Source organism: Bufo bufo, chromosome 6 (assembly GCF_905171765.1).
Source record: "Bufo bufo chromosome 6, aBufBuf1.1, whole genome shotgun sequence".
Classification (NCBI taxonomy): domain Eukaryota; kingdom Metazoa; phylum Chordata; class Amphibia; order Anura; family Bufonidae; genus Bufo; species Bufo bufo.
The window spans coordinates 81,278,785-81,301,170 of record NC_053394.1 but is presented as its reverse complement, the minus strand read 5'-3'; the positions used below and the strand labels follow the sequence as shown (position 1 = coordinate 81,301,170).

At 45.0% G+C, this 22,386-nt stretch overlaps 1 protein-coding gene and 1 non-coding gene across 3 annotated transcripts in view; both read left to right on the top strand.

The window, feature by feature from the left end:
* Nucleotides 1-22,386, top strand: part of KIF20B (kinesin family member 20B) — a 146,661-nt gene that overhangs the window by 23,635 nt on the left and 100,640 nt on the right. For both annotated transcript variants that reach the window (XM_040436643.1, XM_040436645.1), the window contains exons 6-15: nt 2,429-2,613; nt 4,866-4,941; nt 6,455-6,691; nt 7,530-7,641; nt 9,581-9,652; nt 11,450-11,596; nt 12,417-12,579; nt 15,963-16,256; nt 16,348-16,487; nt 18,967-19,123. In XM_040436643.1, coding sequence (XP_040292577.1) covers nt 2,429-2,613; nt 4,866-4,941; nt 6,455-6,691; nt 7,530-7,641; nt 9,581-9,652; nt 11,450-11,596; nt 12,417-12,579; nt 15,963-16,256; nt 16,348-16,487; nt 18,967-19,123 — 1,583 coding nt within the window. The remainder of the gene's footprint in view (nt 1-2,428; nt 2,614-4,865; nt 4,942-6,454; nt 6,692-7,529; nt 7,642-9,580; nt 9,653-11,449; nt 11,597-12,416; nt 12,580-15,962; nt 16,257-16,347; nt 16,488-18,966; nt 19,124-22,386) is intronic.
* On the top strand, nt 10,534-10,724 carry LOC121006348. The gene has a single exon (XR_005780205.1). It is a non-coding gene; the product is annotated as a U2 spliceosomal RNA (small nuclear RNA).

The window sequence follows — 22,386 nt, the reverse complement described above, 5'->3', positions numbered from 1 at the left end:
TAGGTGCGTAAAGGGGCCGAAAGTCCAACGAGTACCTTTAGGCTTTACAGGGTTGCTCACAATTTAGCCCCCCCCCAAAATGCCAGAACAGTAAACACACCCCACAAATGACCCCATTTGGGAAAGTAGACACCCCAAGGTATTCACTGAGGGGCATAGTGAGTCCGTGGGAGATATATATATATATTTTTTGCCAGAAGTTAGCAGAAATGGAAACTTTATTATTATTTTTTTTTTCCTCAGAAAGTGTCATTTTCTGCTAACTTGTGAAAAAAATTAAATCCTACATGAACTCACCATGCCCCTCCGCGAATACTTTGGGGTGTCTTCTTTCTAAAATGGGGTCATTTGGGGGGTATTTATACTATCCTGACATTCTAGCACTTCAAGAAACATGACATGTGCTCAGAAAGTCAGAGCTGCTTCAAAATGCGGAAATTCACATTTTTGTACCATAGTTTGTAAACGCTATAACTTTTGCGCAAACCAATAAATATACACTTATTGGATTTTTTTTTTATCAAAGACATGTAGCACAATAAAATCTGACACAAACTTGTATAGAAATATAATTATATTTGAACAATTTTACCAGAAAAAGTTAAATACACCTTTTTTCAGAAAATTGCGGTCTATTTTGATTAATATCAGAAAAATGAAAAATCTCAGCAGTAATCAAATACCACCAAAAGAAAGCTGTATTTGTGAGAATAAAAGGAGGTAAAATTCATTTGGGTGCCAAGTTGCATGACCGAGTGTAAAGGTCAGCCCCTAGAATAAATGTTCTTTGCACGGATATCTACAATATGGTGCTACATAGACTGTAATGACTTATTTCAGCCACTAGAGCCCACTGTGGCTCTGAGAATGAGGAAGCTGAACTGTTTCTGAGATACACAAGAGGTAGGAGGAGCCAGAAGTTCCCAGGGTTTGAGTCCTGGCTGGAGGTGGGAGTGCCCTGAGAGCTGTGAGAGGATGGCTGCCATGTTAGGAGCCAAGTAAAGGCTAGTGATGGGACATGGAGCCTGACTGATGGAGTCCTGAGAAGCTGGTTGTGCTGGAGACAGGCCAAGATAGACTCTGAACTGAAGTGCTGCAGCTGTGATCCAGAGAAAGAGACTGCACAGTGTGTTACAGAGGAGTGGGATCGTGTGTCCCAGTACAAGCCGGATCCTTCGTGCCAGAGCTGAAGAAGATCTGTATCTGCTGTAACCAGAGAGAGAAAGACAGACAAGCAAGTGACCGGACCTGGAGCCAGACTGCATCTTATTGGATCCAGGAGAATCTGCAGAACTGGGAGTGGCACCGGTGCTTATCTGTGATAGGTTATAGAGTCAGGGACTTAGTCAGTGCGCTTCAGAAGCGTCCCCTGGGTAGCAGGGCTAGATAGGAGTATACTAGCTGAGTGTAGCCTGGACTCTGATGTGTATACTGTGGAACGCATTTATTCTAACTCGTGTTCATGTATCTGTGTAAACCTGTTTATACCGTTAATCCAATTTTCCGGCAGTTACATCTGGTTCTTTAATAAAGCCGGTTTTTGCTTTAGTCCCCTTGTCCGCTGTACTGTACTTGAATCCTGCTTTGCGGTCTCTCCCTCCCCTGACCGCTACACGAGCAATAAACCGTTAAAGTTGTGAAGTGCCGATTTTGTAAAAAAGGGCCTGGTCACTAGGGGGGTATAAACCTGTGGTCCTTAAGTGGTTAACTAGCTTTAGTAAACAGGAGTGGAAACAATTGAAACCTGCTTTCACGTTCAGCTGCTATTACTTCCGACCTGATTTCTAACAGCTATATCTCCTGAAGTAGAAAATAATGCTTAGATTGTTAGCTTTTAAACAATACAAGAACCATGTCTCTATCTTCTACAAATCCCAAGATGGAAGGGGTTAAAAGAGCTGTGTTCCCCACTATCTGCTGTCCTTCAAGTTAAAGGGGTGTTGCCATGTCATAAAGTGATCCCTAGGATATTCCACCACTTTGTAATCGGAGGAGGTCTGACTTTTGGTATAAGACCGTCTCCTCTAAGTTTCTCTGCAGAGCTGTGCAGGTAACCGCTGCCGACTCCATTGAATGGAGCTGTTCTGCAATTCCCAGCACAGTGGGTGCTCGCTGCACTGATTGTGGGTTGCGGCCCTTTCACTCTCAGTATTGATGGAGGTCATAACGTATAGTAAAATGCACCTTTAATGGTATATATATATTTTTGCATTACGCAGCAATTCAGATTGCAATGAGTGTCACTGCGTAGGCAAACTGTGATGAAGAATGAAGGTGTAGTGGCATGTACGAGCGAATACCACCTCTCACTATACTGAGAATTCCCCTTTAAGACCACCCTTTGTGTGTGTGGATCCTCTAATTGACATGTAATGTAGTGATTGATTTGTTCATTCTGTAGACGTCAATTTGTCATCTTTGATTGCAGGCTCAAAGAATGATGGTGGTATTTTACCAAGATCAATGGAATTGCTTTTTAATGCAATTGAAGGAAAAGTTTATTCAAAAATGGATATTAAGCCTCACAAATGTAGAGATTACATAAGACTGACTAAAGAGCAAGTGAAAACAGAACACTCGATTAAAAATGGTGTCCTCCATCATACAAAAGAGGTATATTGTGTAAGTGCTGCGGGGACAAATGTGCATTGCCTATAAACGCTTCTAAAATCTTATGTTGGCTCTGGTTTCTATATTGATGTACACAGAGACTACCTAAACAGATTAATATATATTCACATGTTGCCGGTTTATTTTCAGAGATTGATGTGAAATTGTAGCAAAATCCATGATTTCAACATGTGAATATACCCTGTATGGTATCTGTGGTCTTAAAGGCTATGTACACCTTTGGGGGCAATGTGTTTTTTTTTTTTTTTTTATCATTGCATTGTACTTATTTTGATCTAAAAATATTTTTTTCAATTGGTCTTTATTAACAATATGGAATCCTTTATTGTGTACAGAGCTGACCTACTCTACTAATTGCCTGTGGGTTTTTTGTCTTTTCCGTCATCTGAGGAGCAGACGGACTCCTCATCTCTGCTCTCTCACATTATAAACACCCATTAAAGCTCAATCCTTATCTTACTAAGGCCTCATGCACACAACCGTTGTTTGGGTCCACATCCGAGCCGCCGTTTTGGCGGCTCGGATGCGGACCCATTCACTTCAATGGGGCTGCAAAAGATGCGGACAGCACTCCGTGGCTCCGTTCCGCGGCCCTGTTAAAAAAATAAAAAAATAATAACATGTCCTATTCTTGTCCGTGCTTTGCGGACAAAAATAGGCATTTATATTGCCGGCGCCCCCGTTCCGTTCCGCAAATTACGGAAGGCAACACGGGCGGCTTCCGTTTTTCGCGAATCGCAAAAAACTGCACTGTCGTGTGCATGAGGCCTAAGGCTACTTTCACACTCGCGTTTGGTGCGATCTGTTTTGGACCGCTTGTGAGATCCCTGAACTCATCTCACAAACAGAAACCAAAACGCCAGTGTGAAGAAGTGTTTATGACCTCTTAGTAGTTTAGGGATAAGGGTTATTAGATGACTGGCAGAAAGTGAAACTGAAAGTACCAGTCTCACAGCTAGTAAAACAGTTAACCCTTTGTAAAAGAATGGCTCAATATTTTTTTTAATAAAGACCAATTATGAATATAATTATTAGCCAGAAATAAGTGCAATATTAAAAAAATTTCCTCCAAAGGTGTACATAGCCTTTAAGGTCCCTTTATACGGGACGATACAGCATCATATTGTCGGGAAGGAAGCGTTCCTTCCTGACAGTTGCCTGCTTGTCAGTGAAGGAGACTGCTGCATTTAGATGCAGCGATCTTCTCTACAGTATGGGGAGGAGGGATGGCTAACGCCATCGCTTGTCCCCATACAGACTCGTTGTTTGGCGGCAGCAGATGCTATTTACACAGCACAATCTGCTGCTGGCAAACGACTATTTAGTTGTCGACACAAATGATCTTTTCAATGATCTATAATCTGCGGCACTTTTTGAAAGATAACACGCTGTCTGGCTGCAGCCACCACTAGAGGGAGCATGACGGCTTACTGCAGTCTTGCATTGAACTCAATAGATTCCTATTTAGTATGTTCCACTTTGGGTGTGTGCTTTGTACTAGAAAAACAGCGCTCTGGGTGTTATGAAAATGTATAAGGAAAATAGTTGTCACCGAGTTGGATCAAAACAAGAACTGATAATGTAAAGTGGCGATTTGCTTCTAAGGGGTTTCTCCAACCCTTTACAAGTGAGGGCCTATCCGTCAACTTCCACCCCTGCTGATCAGCTGCTTTGCAGTAGCTGAGAAGCTGAGCGGGCACAGTAGCAGCTGGGTGCCTGCTGTTTTAAGTGGTCATTTCTTAGGAGCATTAAGCTCCCGAATGGCTTCCCTGGCTGAAATTGAGGGAGTTGTTCGGTTGCCTATGGCAGGGCTTGATAGAAACATAGTGAATCTCCCATAGGCTACAATGTTAAATCATTGCAGTATATGGTAGAAGCAAGCAGACAGTCGCACGTTAAAGGCCCACAGGGGGAAATAAAATAAGTTAAAAAAAAAAATATATATATCCTGTTTCCAATGAAAAAAAAAAAGTTATGGTTTAAGGAAGGCATGGAGTAAAAAGCAAAAACACAGAATTGGCCAGGGGAAGATCTAAAGTTTTAGAATATCACATTACAACACTGGACACTATTCACTGTGACCAATATGAAATGGGCAGTATATACTTATCAATTCTTTGGATTTTAGACAAGGTTGTATGGAAATTAGTCTCATCTATATTTGAGTAAATCTTTCCTTTGTCTTAGAAAATTAAACTGATGTGCCGTATTTACATATATCATTTATTTTTTAGGTGGACCCTCATTGTAGTATTCAGAGTAACAACAGTAGGACCTCTGCAGATACAACAGACTTTCTCAATGATGACGGTAATGTTTAGTTTTCTCGTAAGGTCTGTCATTATTAGGTGTTTTATGTGGATGTAACCCCTAGAGTCCCACTGCCCTCATGTGCGTCAGAAGGAGGAGATTTAAATATGGCGCCTGCTTATGAGTGCAGTGGGCACCATAGCCACCAGGTCTCTGCTGGGAATATTGTCTGCGACCGGCGATGACTGCACACTTTTAACCCCTTAGATGTTGTGGTCAAATGTGACCATGGCATCTAAATGCTGAAAACAGGACAGCTATCTTACGCGGCAATCAGGGCAGCAGATCCTTCGTTTTGATGCGCTGGGTCTCTGAAGAGCCCTCTGCTCATGTTACCCTGCTATCACTGCTTGGATCAGATAGGACTCCTATCCCGATAATTTAATCCCTCAACAGCTGTGGTCATTAGGTTAGACCTTTGTGTCCTAGTCAGTGTACCGGGATGCCGAGTAGTTGTTGTTGCAGCTGGGGGCTTTCTGAAGGCCTCCAGGCCTGCCGTGTCGGGTCTATTATGGCTAGGTCTACACGGCGACATTTGTCGCACCAATGTCGCGCGACAATTTTTATAATGGCAGTCTATGGTGTCGCTCTGCAACATACTGCGACAGTCGCAAAAAATCCATTAGAGATGGATTTTTCTGCGACTGTTGCGTCGCAGTCGCAGCATGTCGCATGTTGCAGTGCGACACCATAGACTGCCATTATAAAAATTGTCGTTCAACATTGGTGCAACAAAATGTTGCAGTGTAGTTGTGCCCTATCTGTCGCGCGACTTAGGATCCATTCACACGTCCGCCACGTGTTTTGCGTATCCACGGAGCCGCTCATCCGCAAAACACGGAAAGCTGAAATGTGCGTTCCGCATTTTGCGGACCGCGCATTGCTGGCATTAATAGAATATGCCTGTTCTTGTCCGCAATTGTGGACAAGAATAGGACATGTTCTATTTTTTTGCGGAATGCAAGTGCGGACTCGGAAGTGCGGATCCGCAATTCCGTGTCCGGGCAGCACATCGTGCTTCCCCATAGGAATAAATGGGTCCGCAATTCCGTTCAGCAAAATGCGGAACGAAATTGTGGACGTGTCAATGGACCCTTATTGTCGCGCGACAAATGTCGTCGTGTAGGCCTAACCTATATCTTGCCTCTAGTTATCCTCCACCAAGCTCTATCTTTTATTCATAAACTTCTAGTAGGAATATTAGAGGAATAGCACATTATACAGTTACTTTATACGTTATACTTACTGTTACTAAAACGGGCATGTCAGGAGATTGGAGGAGTCTTCTTTTACTGGTTATTCAGTGTAAAATAATTGCTTGCTTTGCTTTTTTCAATGACTTCTGAAATGCTGAGCTGCAAAAATGGCTTTATTGTGCCATTAAGAGCCAAACAGGCTTAATTATTATAGGGGTTATTCAGGGACATCATTTTTGTATATATAAAAAAAAAGGCAGGATGGGTTCAAAATAAAGAAATTCTTCTCTTTCTGAATCTTCTTGTTTCTTCTGTAGTTGGAGGAGTGTCAAACTGTTCGCGAGTCCTCTCTGAATTTGAAGAACGTGTAAGGGAATCTGAAGAATTCAAGTTCGATGTTAATGATTCTGTAAAGTTCTCTGTCTGGATTTCCTTTTGTGAAATCTACAATGAATGTATTTTTGATCTTCTGGACCCTGTGTCAGGTGATAAGTGTCACAAGAGAAAAACGTTAAAGCTTGCCCAGGATTTAAAAGGATTCAGTTTTGTAAAAGGTGAGCCATTTTTACTTGCATTCTGAGATGTTGTATTTCCACATCCCACCACTTTGGTATGTTTTTCCAGCACCGTTTACACTGAAATGAGCAGAGCTATACTATTAAAGGGGAAGACACCCCCTCCCCCTTTCAGTGTTTCCAGACCTGCAGAGGGAATCCTACTTGAGGCTGTTTCACACAAATGTGTCCATTACGGGAATCGCGCTTCACGTGTGAGTGTGGTCCTCCGTTCAGGACTTGCAGGAGTGCGCGGCATTATCATGATTTATAATGCTGTGTGCCTCTGCATGACCTTCTACAGGATCATACTGACAGCTTCATGTCAGTATGATTCTGTAGAAGGAAGGTCAAGCAGAGGCACATGGCATTATAAATCATGATAATGCCCTGCGCTTCTGTAAGTGCAGAATGGAGGATCATGCTCACACACGGAGTGTGATTTTCGCAGTGGACTCACTCATGTTAAACGGCCCTTACCTATCCCTGCTGCTAGGTTCCGGCTCCCGCTGCCACTACAGATCACTGGTCACCTAGTCTCAAAATCCAGTTTGACCTGGGTCACATGGCTGCTGCAGCTGATGAATGTGGAGTGTCCCCCATGCATCTTGTCACTGGGTCACTGCTGCGACCTCGTGACCCGTGTCAAACCAGATGTTGATGCTGGGAGACTAGAGTTCTGCAGTAGCCATGGGAGCAAAGGAGCTGGAACTCAACGGCAGGTAAGTATGATTCTGTCCTGAGGTCGAGCAACACTAGGCGGTCTGCCCGTAAGGCCCTGGGGGTTAACAACCCTTAATATATATCTTAATTATTAATTGGCTTATGTACTTTTCAGATCTCCAGTGGGTACAGGTTTCAGATGCTAAAGAGGCATGCAGAATTCTTGCTGTGGGGAAGAAGTTCCAAAGCATTGGTTTTACGAAACTGAATAGTTCCTCAAGTAGAAGGTAAATGTTCTTCAAAGAATAAAAAATATATGTGTGTGTGTGTGTGTGTGTGTGTGTGTGTGTATGTGTATATATATATATAATATATTTTAGGGCTGCACGATATGGGAATTTTGTGCGATTGCGATTAGGGCCCTAAAAATTGCGATAACGGTATGCGATGCGATATTTTAAGGGAATTGTGCTAGAGGTCTATTTGCTTGGATTTTCCCATATGAGCCGCTGACGCGGCTGTGTATGACATAGTTATGGGGGATCTGTGGATGACGCTGTTATGTGGGGGATCTGTGGAGGTGTAGATCTGTGGATGACGCTGTTATGGGGGATCTGTGGATGACGCTGTTATGTGGGGGATCTGCGGAGGACGCTGTTATGTGGGGGATCGGCGGAGGACGCTGTTATGTGGGGGATCGGCGGAGGACGCTGTTATGTGGGGGATCGGCGGAGGACGCTGTTATGGGGGATCGGCGGAGGACGCTGTTATGGGGGATCGGCGGAGGACACTGTTATGGGGGATGTGTGCTATGACACACATATAGCATCTTATGCTGGTCCCCCTCATGGCCCTATGTATCCCCTCATGTGTCCTAAACTGCGCACATAACTCTCCTATTCATAAAATGGCCAGCCTCTGTACTTTCACTATGAATGCACTGCAGAGAGCGGTTGCGAGCGAGCCGACCGGCGCGTGACTGACGTCACTGTCACGCTCCTCCCACTTAGTCACGCTCCTGCTTCCTGAATTAAGTGACGTCAGTCACGCGCTGGCCGCCTCGCTCGCTCCCGCTCGCTGCAGTGCATTCATCGTGAAAGTAAGTACAGAGGCTGGCCATTTTATCAATAGGACAGAGGACATTTTATCAATAGGGGCCCCTTCATATATAATCGCGGCATTTTCGGGTCGGCCAAATCGCATTTGCCGATTATCGCGATTTGATTATTTTTGCGATATATCGTGCAGCCTATATATATATATATATATATATATATATATATATATATATATAATATATATAATATATATATATAATATATATAATATATATATATATATGAGGAGGCAGCACACTGTGTAAACAAGGGGTGCACGTCCGGCGAAATGTGAACCCGCACCTAGGTCCAATGAGCTAGAAGTAAAAAATAGCCAGCAGCACTCCAGGAGATTAAGGCAAACGGTGGTTTATTGGACCCAAAGTCAAGCGACGTTTCGGCAGCTTGTTGCTGTCTTTGTTGCTTGACAAAGACAGCAACAAGCTGTCGAAACGTCGCTTGACTTTGGGTCCAATAAACCACCGTTTGCCTTAATCTCCTGGAGTGCTGCTGGCTATTTTTTACATATATATATATGAAAAGCATCTAAATATATCAAATATGCATCTAGGCATTTGTGCTTTGAACTAAAATGCTAAATGGATGCACCTTCTTTACAATTAATAAATTTAACAACCTGCAATTTTTCATCCTTGTCTACACTGTGCCTTATGTAGCACCACTGACTATTTGAACTATTAAGTGACGGCTGCAGTCCACCAGAATGCATATAATCTAAGGCAGGGATGCCCAACCTGCGGCCCTCCAGCTGTTTCAAAACCAACTCCCAGCATGCCCAGCCAGCCTAAAGCTATCAGTCTACAGCAGGGCATGGTGGGAGTTGTAGTTTTTCAACAGCTGGAGGGCAGCAGGTTCAGCATCCCTGATCTAAGGTATTTCTCTGCACTGCAACTGTGGCTCAGTAGTTAAAATCAATTAGTAGTGCCACAAAAAGTCACAGTGTAGCCCTAGCCTAACGGTCGTCTCCTCTGTAAACATGATGTGGAGAAGTGTAATCTTGAAAACCAGGCTTTCTGCTGGCATGGCATATGCTCAAATCTAGATAGTTAAAGGAACGTTTTATCATTTCATGCTTTTAAATCCTGTTTTTTTTTTTTGTGTTTTGCAGTCATAGTATATTTACTGTTCGTCTCTTAAAAATTGAAGATGCAGATGTTCCTCGAGTAGTAAAAGTCAGCGAGTAAGTAGGGAAGTGATCTCTGGGCACATGTGAAATATTATATCATTTTTTTTCAGTTTCAATCATCTCCTAGTTATTTACCTTCCTGTTTACGTTCCTAGACTGGAAAGTATAGGCACCCCATGTGACAGTGGTTGATACTCTAAAGGTGGATGAACGTTCCTTCCCGACAGTCTGCCCGTCTAAAGGTGCAGCAGATCATCCTAAACTGTCGTTCATGCAGGCGCCTGAATTATCATTTCTGGGCAGCAGATCGGCCTGTCTAATCAACGATCTGCTGCCCAGAAACAATGCAGCTGTATGATTAATAGCGATCACTGATTCTCATACTGTGGAGGTGATCGCTGTATGTAAATGCAGCTCTTCACCTCCACTGAACGAGCAGCCGGCTGTCAGGAATAATCTCTACCTTCTCGACAATCTGCTGCTCGTTTGCCCGTGTAAATCCACCTTTACTTGTCTCTGTTATGAGGTGCTCACTGCGCTTTAAAATCTATTCTGCAGAATGCCCAGGTTTTTCCGGTGTTCTCATAATGAGTTTATAACATACATTATAAACCCACTGAAGGAAATGGTTTAGTGCGACGTGTAGCAGTCTGTGTGAGATGGGCTAGAATAAGGCTGGGGCTACATGGCAACATGATTATGCATCTATAATGATTGTTAATGGGGTCACGATGCAACACATGACATGCTGAGCTGAACCAACTGCGCAAATATCAAGATTGTTGGATATTTGGTCGCAAGTCTCACACGACTTTACCATCATATACTGCAATGCGTGCGACTTGCCTACAACCTTTCTGTCATTTGGCTGTGTTTTTACATCAAAATTGCATCACATGTGGACAGCACTTGCTATTAAAAAATCCTTGGAAAAAATCACTTCTCGGCCTCTTGGCTAAGATCAAGTGTAGTATCTGTTCTCATCAGTTTAATATCTGATACACCCCCTATCTGGGGACCATATATTAAATGGATTTTTCGAACAGTGAGATGGAAAAAGAGTTTGCTCTGTCCACTTCAAGCATTGACCTGGTATTGCAGTACCTCCAGGACCGGTGCACCCAAAAAAATACTTGAAAAAGGCTTTAAATAACGAAATGTCGCATCTGGATTTAAGAACGCAAACCTGCCGTGATGAGTTCCGTTTTCATCATTTTCTGTTTTGAAAGTCACATGTCTAAGGGTGTGGCTACACAGCGACATTTTACATGGAGTCGCAATGCGGCATGCTGTGATGGGACATTCGCAAAGTCATATTTTAAATTTTTTATTTTTTTTTGCAACGGTCATGTAGTAACCCTTTTGTGTCGCACGACACAGGTCAACATTTAGCCCTAGCGTAATAGTCCGTACCACCACCTCCACACAAAAAGATTGCCTCTTTTATCTTTGTCGTCTATGGGCTGTGTATGCTATTGCTGTGCATCCTTCAAGTAAATGAGGGCGAGTGTCTATCAGCCACAGCCCATTGTCAAGCAATGTGGTCTTTACGGGGAACAAAAAAGCCGACAGTTTATTTTCTAATCCCTGACGATTCCTTTTAAGATTGCCCTCCATGGCCAGGTTTGTGTCCCGTCAAAATGCAGGTACACCTTTTAGCAAATGATGAAACAAAAAGGAATGCACCTTTTTAAATTATGGCTATTGTTTGAAGATTTTTATTTTTTTCTTAGCCAATAGTGAATTTTATTAGAAAACCAGAATCGCTGATTTTATGTATTGTTTTAAGAAGATGGTAAAGCAGTGGGTTTCATTTGATCCAATCTTCTAAAAATGATGTTTTGTTGTTAGATTGACTCTGTGTGACTTGGCTGGTTCTGAAAGATGCACAAAAACTCAGAACGAAGGTGAAAGGCTGAAGGAAAGCGGGAACATTAATACATCACTCCTGATTCTTGGCAAATGCATCAATGCACTGAAGAACAGTCAGCAGTCGAAGTAGGTTTATATCCGGCGTTCTGCCTTTTTGTATTGTATACAGCAGTTTATGATATAAATGTGTTGGGACAAAGGACAACTTTGTAGATTTAAATTATACATTTAAAACAATTTGATTTGTAATGTATCATAGCTTGACGTTTGTCTAGTCTAGGGTTTTCAGAAGTAAAACATTGATGGCCTTTCCTTAGGTTACTTTCACACTCGCGTTTGGTGCGGATCCGTCATGGATCTGCACAGACGGATCCGTTCAGATAATACAACCGCATGCATGCGTTCAGAACGGATCCGGTTGTATTATCTTTAACATAGCCAAAACAGATCCGTCTTGAAGACCATTGAAAGTCAATGGGGGACGGATCCGGTTTCTATTGTGTCAGTGAAAACGGATCCGTCTCCATTGACTTGCATTGTGTATGTCACCCCCCAAACTTTTTCTTCATTTTCCACCTAACTGCGGCACAGTGTCTGAAGAAGGCCTGCGAGCCGAAACCGTTTACACGTGTTGCCGCATTTCTTACTGTTCAGAAATAAATGAGAAACGCAATGTGAATAAAGAATTGTTACTGTGATTTACTCTTATTCTTGACTGGGATGGGGACCCTATACACAGCGAACATCGCACGGGGAGCGACAAAGTTCAGTATTTGATACCCTGTGGATGTGCCTTAAATATCCAGGTGGAGAAACTCCCTTTTAAAAAGCTATTCATATAGAACTGATGTGGTGTTTTTTGTTTTTTTACTACCCTAATACTATAGTTAAAGCCCTTTCTTTTGTCTCCTCACAATGCAATATTTTCTCCATTTGTTTACTCCAGAATTCAGCAGCATGTGCCCTTTCGAGAAAGCAAGCTTACCCACTATCTGCAGAGCTTTTTCAGTGGGAAAGGGAAAGTGTGCATGATTGTGAACATTAGTCAGGCTGCCTCTGCTTACGATGAGACCCTGAATGTGCTCAAGTTTTCAGCTGTTGCCCAAAAGGTATGTAAAATGGTGAGCCAAAGAGTGTAGATGTCACACGAAGTCAATTAGTTTAGCAGCTTGTATTTTCTGTTTGCATGCATGTAAAGGTAGTCTGTCATCACTGGTACACATTTTAAGTTTCCTTTTAATTATTTATTAACTCCTAAAAGTAGGGATGTCCCGAGACCGATACCGGGCATTTGCACGAGTACATGTACTCGTGCAAATGTCCCCGATACCACTGCCGATACCTGTGCGCCGCTTCTATGTGTCTCCGCAGCCCCTGCATCTCGCACAGCTAACAGCTTCACAGGCAGCAGCAGGCACTGTGTAATTGGAGCCTAGAGTGGAAGCTAGCCCCGCCCCTCCCCGCCCTCTAACCAATCAGAGGCAACCAGCACTGACTCACAGCACAGGGAGCGTAGTGCAGGGACTCAGAGAATCGTCTGAGAGTTTTAGTTAAAAGAATCCAATGAGTCACAGACTGTGTCACCGAGTCCCTGCCAGGCTTCCTGCTCTGCGGCTCCCTGTAAGTCCGTCCGGGGGAAGGGGGGGCATTATTAGCATAGCATGTAGTGGAGCTGTGTGTGTACAGGGTGCATGTAGCAGAGCAGGAAGCCTGGCAGGGACTCGGTGACACGGTCTCTGACTCATTCGATTCGTTTTAACTAATAAACTCTCAGACGATTCTCTGAGTCCCTGCAATAACTATACATTGTAATTACATCAGTCTGCTCCACTGCAGCAGAGCTGTGTTTGCCAGGAGCGAGTCCCTCTAAAGGTGATAGTGTCTGTCTTCTATGGCCCTGGTCCTTCCCTTCCTGCCTGCAAGCTGCACATTGATCTCTAAAAGCAGGCATTAGGGCAAGAAGAAATATACATTACTGTATGATGGCCACAAGACTATTATACTGAGGAGGGGGGCTTCAAAAATTGTTGTCCTGACTCCTTACAGTAACGTCTCCTTGTGGCCCCCATACAGTGTAACGTCTCCTTGTGGCTGCCCCCATACAGTATAACGTCTCCTTGTGGCTGCCCCCATACAGTGTAACGTCTCCTTGTGGCTGCCCCCATACAGTGTAACGTCTCCTTGTGGCTGCCCCCATACAGTGTAACGTCTCCTTGTGGCCCCCATACAGTGTAACGTCTCCTTGTGGCCGCCCCCATACAGTATAACGTCTCCTTGTGGCTGCCCCCATACAGTGTAACGTCTCCTTGTGGCTGCCCCCATACAGTGTAACGTCTCCTTGTGGCCCCCATACAGTGTAACGTCTCCTTGTGGCTGCCCCCATACAGTGTAACGTCTCCTTGTGGCTGCCCCCATACAGTGTAACGTCTCCTTGTGGCTGCCCCCATACAGTGTAACGTCTCCTTGTGGCCCCCATACAGTGTAACGTCTCCGTGTGGCCCCCATACAGTGTAACGTCTCCTTGTGGCCGCCCCCATACAGTATAACGTCTCCTTGTGGCTGCCCCCATACAGTGTAACGTCTCCTTGTGGCTGCCCCCATACAGTGTAACGTCTCCTTGTGGCTGCCCCCATACAGTGTAACGTCTCCTTGTGGCTGCCCCCATACAGTGTAACGTCTCCTTGTGGCTGCCCCCATACAGTGTAACGTCTCCTTGTGGCTGCCCCCATACAGTGTAACGTCTCCTTGTGGCTGCCCCCATACAGTGTAACGTCTCCTTGTGGCTGCCCCCATACAGTGTAACGTCTCCTTGTGGCTGCCCCATACAGTATAATGTCTCCTTGTGGCTGCCCCATACAGTATAATGTCTCCTTGTGGCTTCCCCCATACAGTGTAACGTCTCCTTGTGGCTGCCCCCATACAGTATAACGTCTCCTTGTGGCTGCCCCATACAGTATAACGTCTCCTTGTGGCCGCCCCCATACAGTGTAACGTCTCCTTGTGGCTGCCCCCATACAGTGTAACGTCTCCTTGTGGCTGCCCCCATACAGTGTAACGTCTCCTTGTGGCTGCCCCCATACAGTGTAACGTCTCCTTGTGGCTGCCCCCATACAGTGTAACGTCTCCTTGTGGCTGCCCCCATACAGTGTAACGTCTCCTTGTGGCTGCCCCCATACAGTGTAACGTCTCCTTGTGGCTGCCCCCATACAGTATAACGTCTCCTTGGAATGTTATAGTTCTGTTTTTGGGCCTTTTGGTTGGTCAGTGGTCAGAAAATACATGTGTGTGTGTATTTTATTGTTAAAATTAGTATCGGTAATTGGTATCGGTGAGTACTTAAATAAAAGTATCGGTACTCGTACTCAGTCTTAAAAAAATGGTATCGGGACATCCCTACCTGAAAGCTATCTTTTTATATTTGTTTGCAAATGCGAATGAAAGAGCCCAAGGGGACAGTACCTGTTCACAATGGGGCCCAACCACTCCCACCTGAATCTGAAACTTGCTCCTCTCCTCTTCACCTCTTATCCTGACGCCATCAAGCAACTTCTGGAAAGCTTACACAGGTGTAGCTCACAGCCGTATTTGCGTCTGTGCTGTCTAGGCCTTTCTATGGGCAATGTTTTATGTCTCATTCACACGTCAGTGTTTGATCAGTGATTTCAATCTGTGATTTTGAGCCAAAACCAGGTACGGCTTCAAACACAGAACAGGTGCAGATCTTTCCCTTATACCTTATGTCTGTAGAGGCTCCAATCCTGGTTTTGGCTCACAATCACTGATGGAAATCACTGACCAAAACACTGACGTGTGAATGAGGCATTAAAGGGGTTATCCACCAATACTATATGCTGCCCCTCACAGGGAATATACTTGCCCCGCTCCCTGCAGCTTCTCCCCATGCACAGATTAAAACATCCTGTGTTGGAGGGGGGGGGGCAGCCAATGGCAGGAGGGGACGGGGAAGAGCCTCCTTAGCGTCACCCCATGGTTGCTCCCACCGACACCAAATGTTTTCATCCGCGCAATGGGAGAAGCTGCAGAGGCGGTGGGGAGCGGGGGAAGTATATTCTCTGTGAGGGGCCCGGCATATGAGGGGGCAATTGATAGTATTGGATAACCCCTTTAATCAACTTCACATGCGCCGAAAGGCAGTGTGGTGCAGTTAATGACGCCACTGCCCACAGAGAGGCCCAGACAGCGCAGTCGCAAACACAGCGCTGAAGTGCCCCCTCCAGACTAGCTTTAATGTGGTTGTCCAGGACTTATATTGATGACCTTTGTGGCCTCTTCTCGTACAACTGAGTAGCTGTATGGTATAAAGCAGTATAAACTGTGGATACCTGCATATACATGTATACATGAGGGTTATTAACCTCTTCAGTCTTTTTAAGCCAAGATTTTCCAAAAAATAAGGCAAAAACATGTTTGCTTCACTGTTCTGTTGCATCATTAATTGCTTACCTCCTTGATGATTTCTTCTCAATGTTAGGTCCTTATATTGGATTCTTGTCAGGCTTTGGACATCTTATTACATGGTCAAAAAAAGAGTGCCAGGGAAGTGTCCTTTATAATAAACAATGCTGATAACAAGAGTTTGTTGTCACGAAAACGTGCAACTGTGCAGTGGGAAAGCCGCTTAGATGATGTTCTGGAGGATGGAAATGATGAGGAATATGAAGACTGTTTTGATCATGAAGATCCTCTTGACTGCACCAATCTAGAAGATGAAGATGATTATGAGTTAGAAGAAGATGAAATTGTCATCAAGAAAGAAGCTTATGAGGTATGATACTTTAAAGACATCACATTTTATAATGATCCAGTACTTTTGGTTGTCACTTAAAGACAACTTTCATGCTATTTATTACATCTAGAATCTGCTAGCACTTCTGGAAGATCTGAAAACCAAGCTATGTAATGAGAAGCAAGAGAAACTTCTTATGGAACTTAGAATAAGAGAAGATGTAGCAAAAGAGTTCAAAGAACACTTCATTCAGCGTGAACATGACTTCAGGTAAGTGCTAGCTTGAAGTCTTTTGTTAGAGATCTGTCTGTTTCAGTACTTACGGAGACATACATTTCAGTATATGGGACTGTGATTGACAGCTCTGCTGTACCAGTAAGTACACCGAAGATTGTCAATGTGGTAAGCAAAACGTGCACTATGTCTCCTTGGAGTCCCTTCACTATTTACTCTGTTTTTACTCCAGAATCCTGTTCCAAATCATATAAACCTATGTACATATAGAGCTCATCTATACCTCTGTCATATCCTGCACTCAGGCCAGCAAAAATCGCCAAACAAGTAAATGTTGGGGTTTTTCAGCCATATTTGTAAGCCAAACCCAGGGAAGGGGGGTTCGAAAACGCAGAGGAGGTTCAAACTTTTTCCTTATACCTTTCTTTGTGTAGGTGACCAAAATACTGTATGGTTGCCTATGGCAAACTTGTAAACTGGAGTAAAGTCATGCTAAGAGTAATAGTTATTATTTACAATGTGTGAATGAGAAATTTCCAAATTTGCTCACTGCCGTGTAACCACTATGCACTGGTATTTTACTGCAGTTGCCTCCTTTGTACAGAGCTCTACATTGGTGAGGCTTTGTTCAGATTATTATTATTTTTTATTCATGCTGAGTGCATGTACCAGGAAAGATCCTGGCACATGCTGCGTAAGTATCTGTAGGACTCCATATACCCAGCGCATACCTAGAGTATCCTTTTGACATATTCTTGACTGGCATAGTCAACCGCACTTTTCTATACAGAAGGCCACAGTAAAAACTGTTTTGAGTTTTCTACAATGGGAGTAAATTGCTAATGTACAGTCCGGTCCATAAATATTAGGACATCGACACAATTCTAACATTTTTGGCTCTATACACCACCACAATGGATTTAAACAAACAAGATGTGCTTTATTTGCAGACTGTCAGCTTTAATTTGAGGGTATTTACATCCAAATCAGGTGAACGGTGTAGGAATTACAACAGTTTGCATATGTGCCTCCCACTTGTTAAGTAACCAAAAGTAATTGGACAATCGGCTTCTCAGCTGTTCCATGGCCAGGTGTGTTATTCCCTCATTATCCCAATTACAATGAGCAGATAACAGGTCCAGAGTTAATTTCAAGTGTGCTATTTGTATTTGGAATCTGTTGCTGTCAACTCTCAAGATGAGATCCAAAGAGCTGTCACTATCAGTGAAGCAAGCCATCATTAGGCTGAAAAAACAAAACAAACCCATCAGAGAGATAGCAAAAACATTAGGCGTGGCCAAAACAACTGTTTGGACCATCCTTGAAAAGAAGGAACACACCGGTGAGCTCAGCAACACCAATAGACTCGGAAGACCACGGAAAACAACTGTGGTGGATGACCGAAGAATTCTTTCCCTGGTGAAGAAAACACCCTTCACAACAGTTGGCCAGATCAAGAACACTCTCCAGGAGGTAGGTGTATGTGTGTCAGTCACCAATCAAGAGAAGACTTCACCAGAGTGAATACAGAGGGTTCACCACAAGATGTAAACCATTGGTGAGCCTCAAAAACAGGAAGGCCAGATTAGAGTTTGCCAAACAACATCTAAAAAAGCTTTCACAGTTCTGGAACAACATCCTATGGACAGATAAGACCAAGATCAACTTGTACCAGAGTGATGGGAAGAGAAGAGTATGGAGAAGGAAAGGAACTGCTCATGATCCTAAGCATACCACCTCATCAGTGAAGCATGGTGGTGGTAGTGTCATGGCGTGGGCATGTATGGCTGCCAATGGAACTGGTTCTCTTGTATTTATTGATGATGTGACTGCTGACAAAAGCAGCAGGATGAATTCTGTAGTGTTTTGGGCAATATTATCTGCTCATATTCAGCCAAATGCTTCAGAACTCATTGGACAGTGCTTCACAATGCAGATGGACAATGACCCAAAGCATACTGCAAAAGCAACCAAAGAGTTTTTTAAGGGAAAGAAGTGGAATGTTATGCAATGGCCAAGTCAATCACCAGACCTGAATTCGATTGAGCATGCATTTCACTTGCTGAAGACAAAACTGAAGGGAAAATGCCCCAAGAACAAGCAGGAACTGAAGACAGTTGCAGTAGAGGCCTGGCAGAGCATCACCAGGGATGAAACCCAGCGTCTGGTGATGTCTATGCGTTCCAGACTTCAGGCTGTAATTGACTGCAAAGGATTTGCAACCAAGTATTATTCTGTCCCATTACTTTTGGTTCCTTAACAAGTGGGAGGCACATATGCAAGTTGTTGTAATTCCTACACTGTTCACCTGATTTGGACGTAAATACCCTCAAATTAAAGCTGACAGTCTGCAGGTAAAGCACATCTAGAGCCAAAAATGTTAGAATTGTCTGTCCCAATATTTATGGACCTGACTATCTATATACATTGGCATACATCAAAAGCTTCTGTCACATACTAAGCGTCTATAAAGTTGTTTTAATTTTGTTCTCACTTTATATTCTTTTTGTTATAGTGAACGTTTGCAAAAAGAAAAAGAGCTGTTAGAGGAACGGTGTGAAGAAAGAATGGAAATCCTGCAGAATTTAGTCAGAAAATGCTCTAATGAAGAGGAAGATGATGAAGAGGATGGTACTAAGGAACCGCTCAATATGACAGAAACGGCCGTCCAGGTCTGCAGATTCTGTAGTCGGTGCACTTTTCTTGTTTAGTTTGGGGCTATGAGGTGACTGGCTGCACAGCTTTAGGCCTTATTCATACAGGCAGTGATTTCAATCAGGCTACATTCACACGACCGTAGTGTTTTCTCGCCCATATTCATTGGGGGACACAGGAACCGTCGGTATAGCTATGTCCTCTAGGAGGCGTTGACACTAGTAAAAGCTGTTAGCTCCTCCCCTGGCAGCTATACCCCCTCCAGCCTGGAGAGAGAGCTTCAGTTTTTTCTAGTGTCAATAGGAGGCAAGACCTCCCTGCTCTGCAGGGAATCTCCTGAAGATTTTTATTTTGAGGAGAGAGAGAATCACTGATTCAGACCCTGACATGAGTCCGACGCAATCTCTTAAGATTGCGTCTAAGGCTACTTTCACACCTGCGTTCGGGTGTCCGCTCGTGAGCTCCGTTTGAAGGGTCTCTCAAGCGGCCCCGAACGCATCCGTCCAGCCCTAATGCATTCTCAGGGGACGCGGATCTGCTCAGAATGCATCAGTCTGGCGGCGTTCAGCCTCCGCTCCGCTCAGCAAGCGGACACCTGAACGCTGCTTGCAGCGTTCGGGTTTCCACCTGGCTGTGCGGAGGCGAGCGGATCCGTCCAGTCTTACAATGTATACAAACGTCTGCATTATATGAGCGGATCCGTCTGGGCAGACCCCAGACGGATCCGCTCTGAACCCAAGTGTGAAAGTAGCCTTAGGTGGCCTGTAGTACTTGGTATGCATTAACCCTTCCTTAGGTGGAGTAATTGCACTACTTCGGGATAAGTACCTGCCTTATACTTTATCCCCTGCCATAGGTGGACTCAGTACAATGACATGAGTTTCGGGACCTGCTATGCATATCCATTCATGGCGCGATGACATTATCACTGGTACATTGTGTGCTGTATGCATTACCCCCTTACTTAGGTGCAACAATTGCACTCCCACGGGGTCCAGGACTCTCCATGTGCACTAGTTTTCGCCGTGGGCATTCGCCCCCCTTCATAGGTGAAGTATTCTCCCTAGTACTTGCCGTATGCATCCACCTTCCTTAGGTAGCTTATTGCACTACCATTACATACGGTTCCGACTGTCGCACTATCCTTCCATAGACGGAGTGTTGCACATCACCGTGATTTCTGTCGCATTTCCCCCTTCCGCTAGTGCTCCACTAGCGGGGAATAACTAAACCTCTTCGGATGCTGCAATTCTGCGGCACCACGGCTCGAGGTGCCTTCACTTATTTCCTAGGGGGGCGTGGCAACAGTCGGTACTCGCGGGTGCCCGGCACTCTTACTCTAGTGCTATATGGGTGTCACCAGTGGACACGGTGGCTGTTCCTCCCTTTGGTGCTGGTTTCGTGCATGGTTATAACATCTTCTGTCTTCTCAGGGGGTTCCTAGCATCACTTGTGTCCTAGAGTACCCCCATCTCCATGGGCCTACGTTTTTCCAGTAGGTCATGATATTGTCCGCATCAATACGTAGTGCTTACTCCATTGCACATATATGGTGAGTACGTTCCAGCGAGTCGAGTGTTTCACTGACTCCGTATTCTCTATCCACCACTCCCCCTTCTCTGGGAAAGTGGTTATGCTGGCACTCGGGTTTAGCTTCTACAGCTTGTTCTACTCCACAGGTGCAGATTTTCGTTAATGCTCGAGTTCGTGGTCACTCCAGTGGGACATCCCCGTCAGGTAGGGGTCCTACCCTGGAGCTAGCTTGGCAGTTGCGCCTGTTCAGCGCCCTTGCAGGTAGAGTTTGAGGTTAGCTCTACTTCACTGGGGCAGTATGGTATGTGGCTTCTACGGATAGTCTCAGGCCTCGCCCTCAGTTTTGTGCTGACTGGGCAAGCGCTGGCTACTACTGTGTGAGTGGTGTTGCTTACCACTACATGCTTGGTTCTTACTGCACAGATCTGCACAGCTCTTTCGTCAGGCGGTGGACTCTTTTAACACTGAATTCGGTGGCCTCCGCGGGGACCCCCTCCTCTGCTGGGGTATGGGGCTAGCAATACAGGTGTTTTTGCACAGCCACTTAGTCCTTGGCTACTTCTGTATAGCGCCGGTCTCAGACGGGGAATGGGCTCAAACCTAGCCTATTCTTCTCCTGTCTTTTCCCCCTCTGGCTCAGGGTTCATAGCCGTCCTGCATGCCTTGGTAGTTCCTACGTTGCTACCTTCCCTCATCTGCATTTGCACAGGGTATTAGTTTGGTGGACTTCCTTTCCAGGCTCGATCCGGTCCAGACTGGTGGGCTGTGGCGCCCTCCACATTCCTCCTTCTACGGGGACTCTTCCATTGGTCTGGGTGAGCTAACGGTATCTACATGAAAGCTTCCCACCTTTTTCTCCAGAGCCGGAGTTCCGGAAGCGTGCGACGGGACGCCCGGATTCTCCTTGGTGGGAGTTTTCCCTCCTTACGTGTTTCTTCTCCTCCTTCCCGGGGTTCTACGGAGGATCCAGATGGAGGACATTCCTACAAATCCTAGTCGCTCCGCGTTGACCCCGTAGCGTGTGGTATGCTGACCTTGTTCTCCTTCCTGGAGACGTCACTGCCACTCAGAGACGACCTTCTTTCACAGGGTCTGGTCTTTCATCTGCATTTCGATGTCGGCGTGGCTATTGAAACCTCCACTCTGACGTGGAGAGGGTTTTCCGCAGATGTCTTCCGCACTATGATTCAGGCCAGGAAGCCTGCATCGCCCAGGGTCTATTGTGGGACCTGGAGGTCCTTCCTGGGCTTCTGTGAACGCCGGGACATCCCCTCTCTTCCTGTTTTTTCTCTCCCCACGGTCCTATCCTTCTATATTCTGGGTTGGACCTTGGTTTAGCCCTTAGTTCCTTGATGGGTCAGGTGTTGCCGCTTCTGTCCTGGGGCAGCTTCCAGCGTACTCTGGGTTCCCTGGGGCCCATGGGAACCTTCCTTCAGGGAGCGGCTCATACGGTTCCTCTGTACCGTCCTTACGGCCTTGGGATCTGTATGTAGTTCTCTCAGCCTTCCGGTCTTCTCCACTTGAGCCCTTTGCGGGAGTTCTTACTCCAGCTCCTGTCCAGCTCCTGGCGGGTGTCTTAGTTGAGGGTGCTCTCTTGCAAGATCCCCTTCCTGGTTCTTCTCAGGGATACGGCAGTTCTCCAGCCCATTCCTTCTTCTCCCGAAGGTGGTCTCTGACTTCCATATCAATGAAGTAATTGTCCTTCCTTCCCTGTCCCTTTCCTTCGCACCCTACGGAAGGGAGTTAC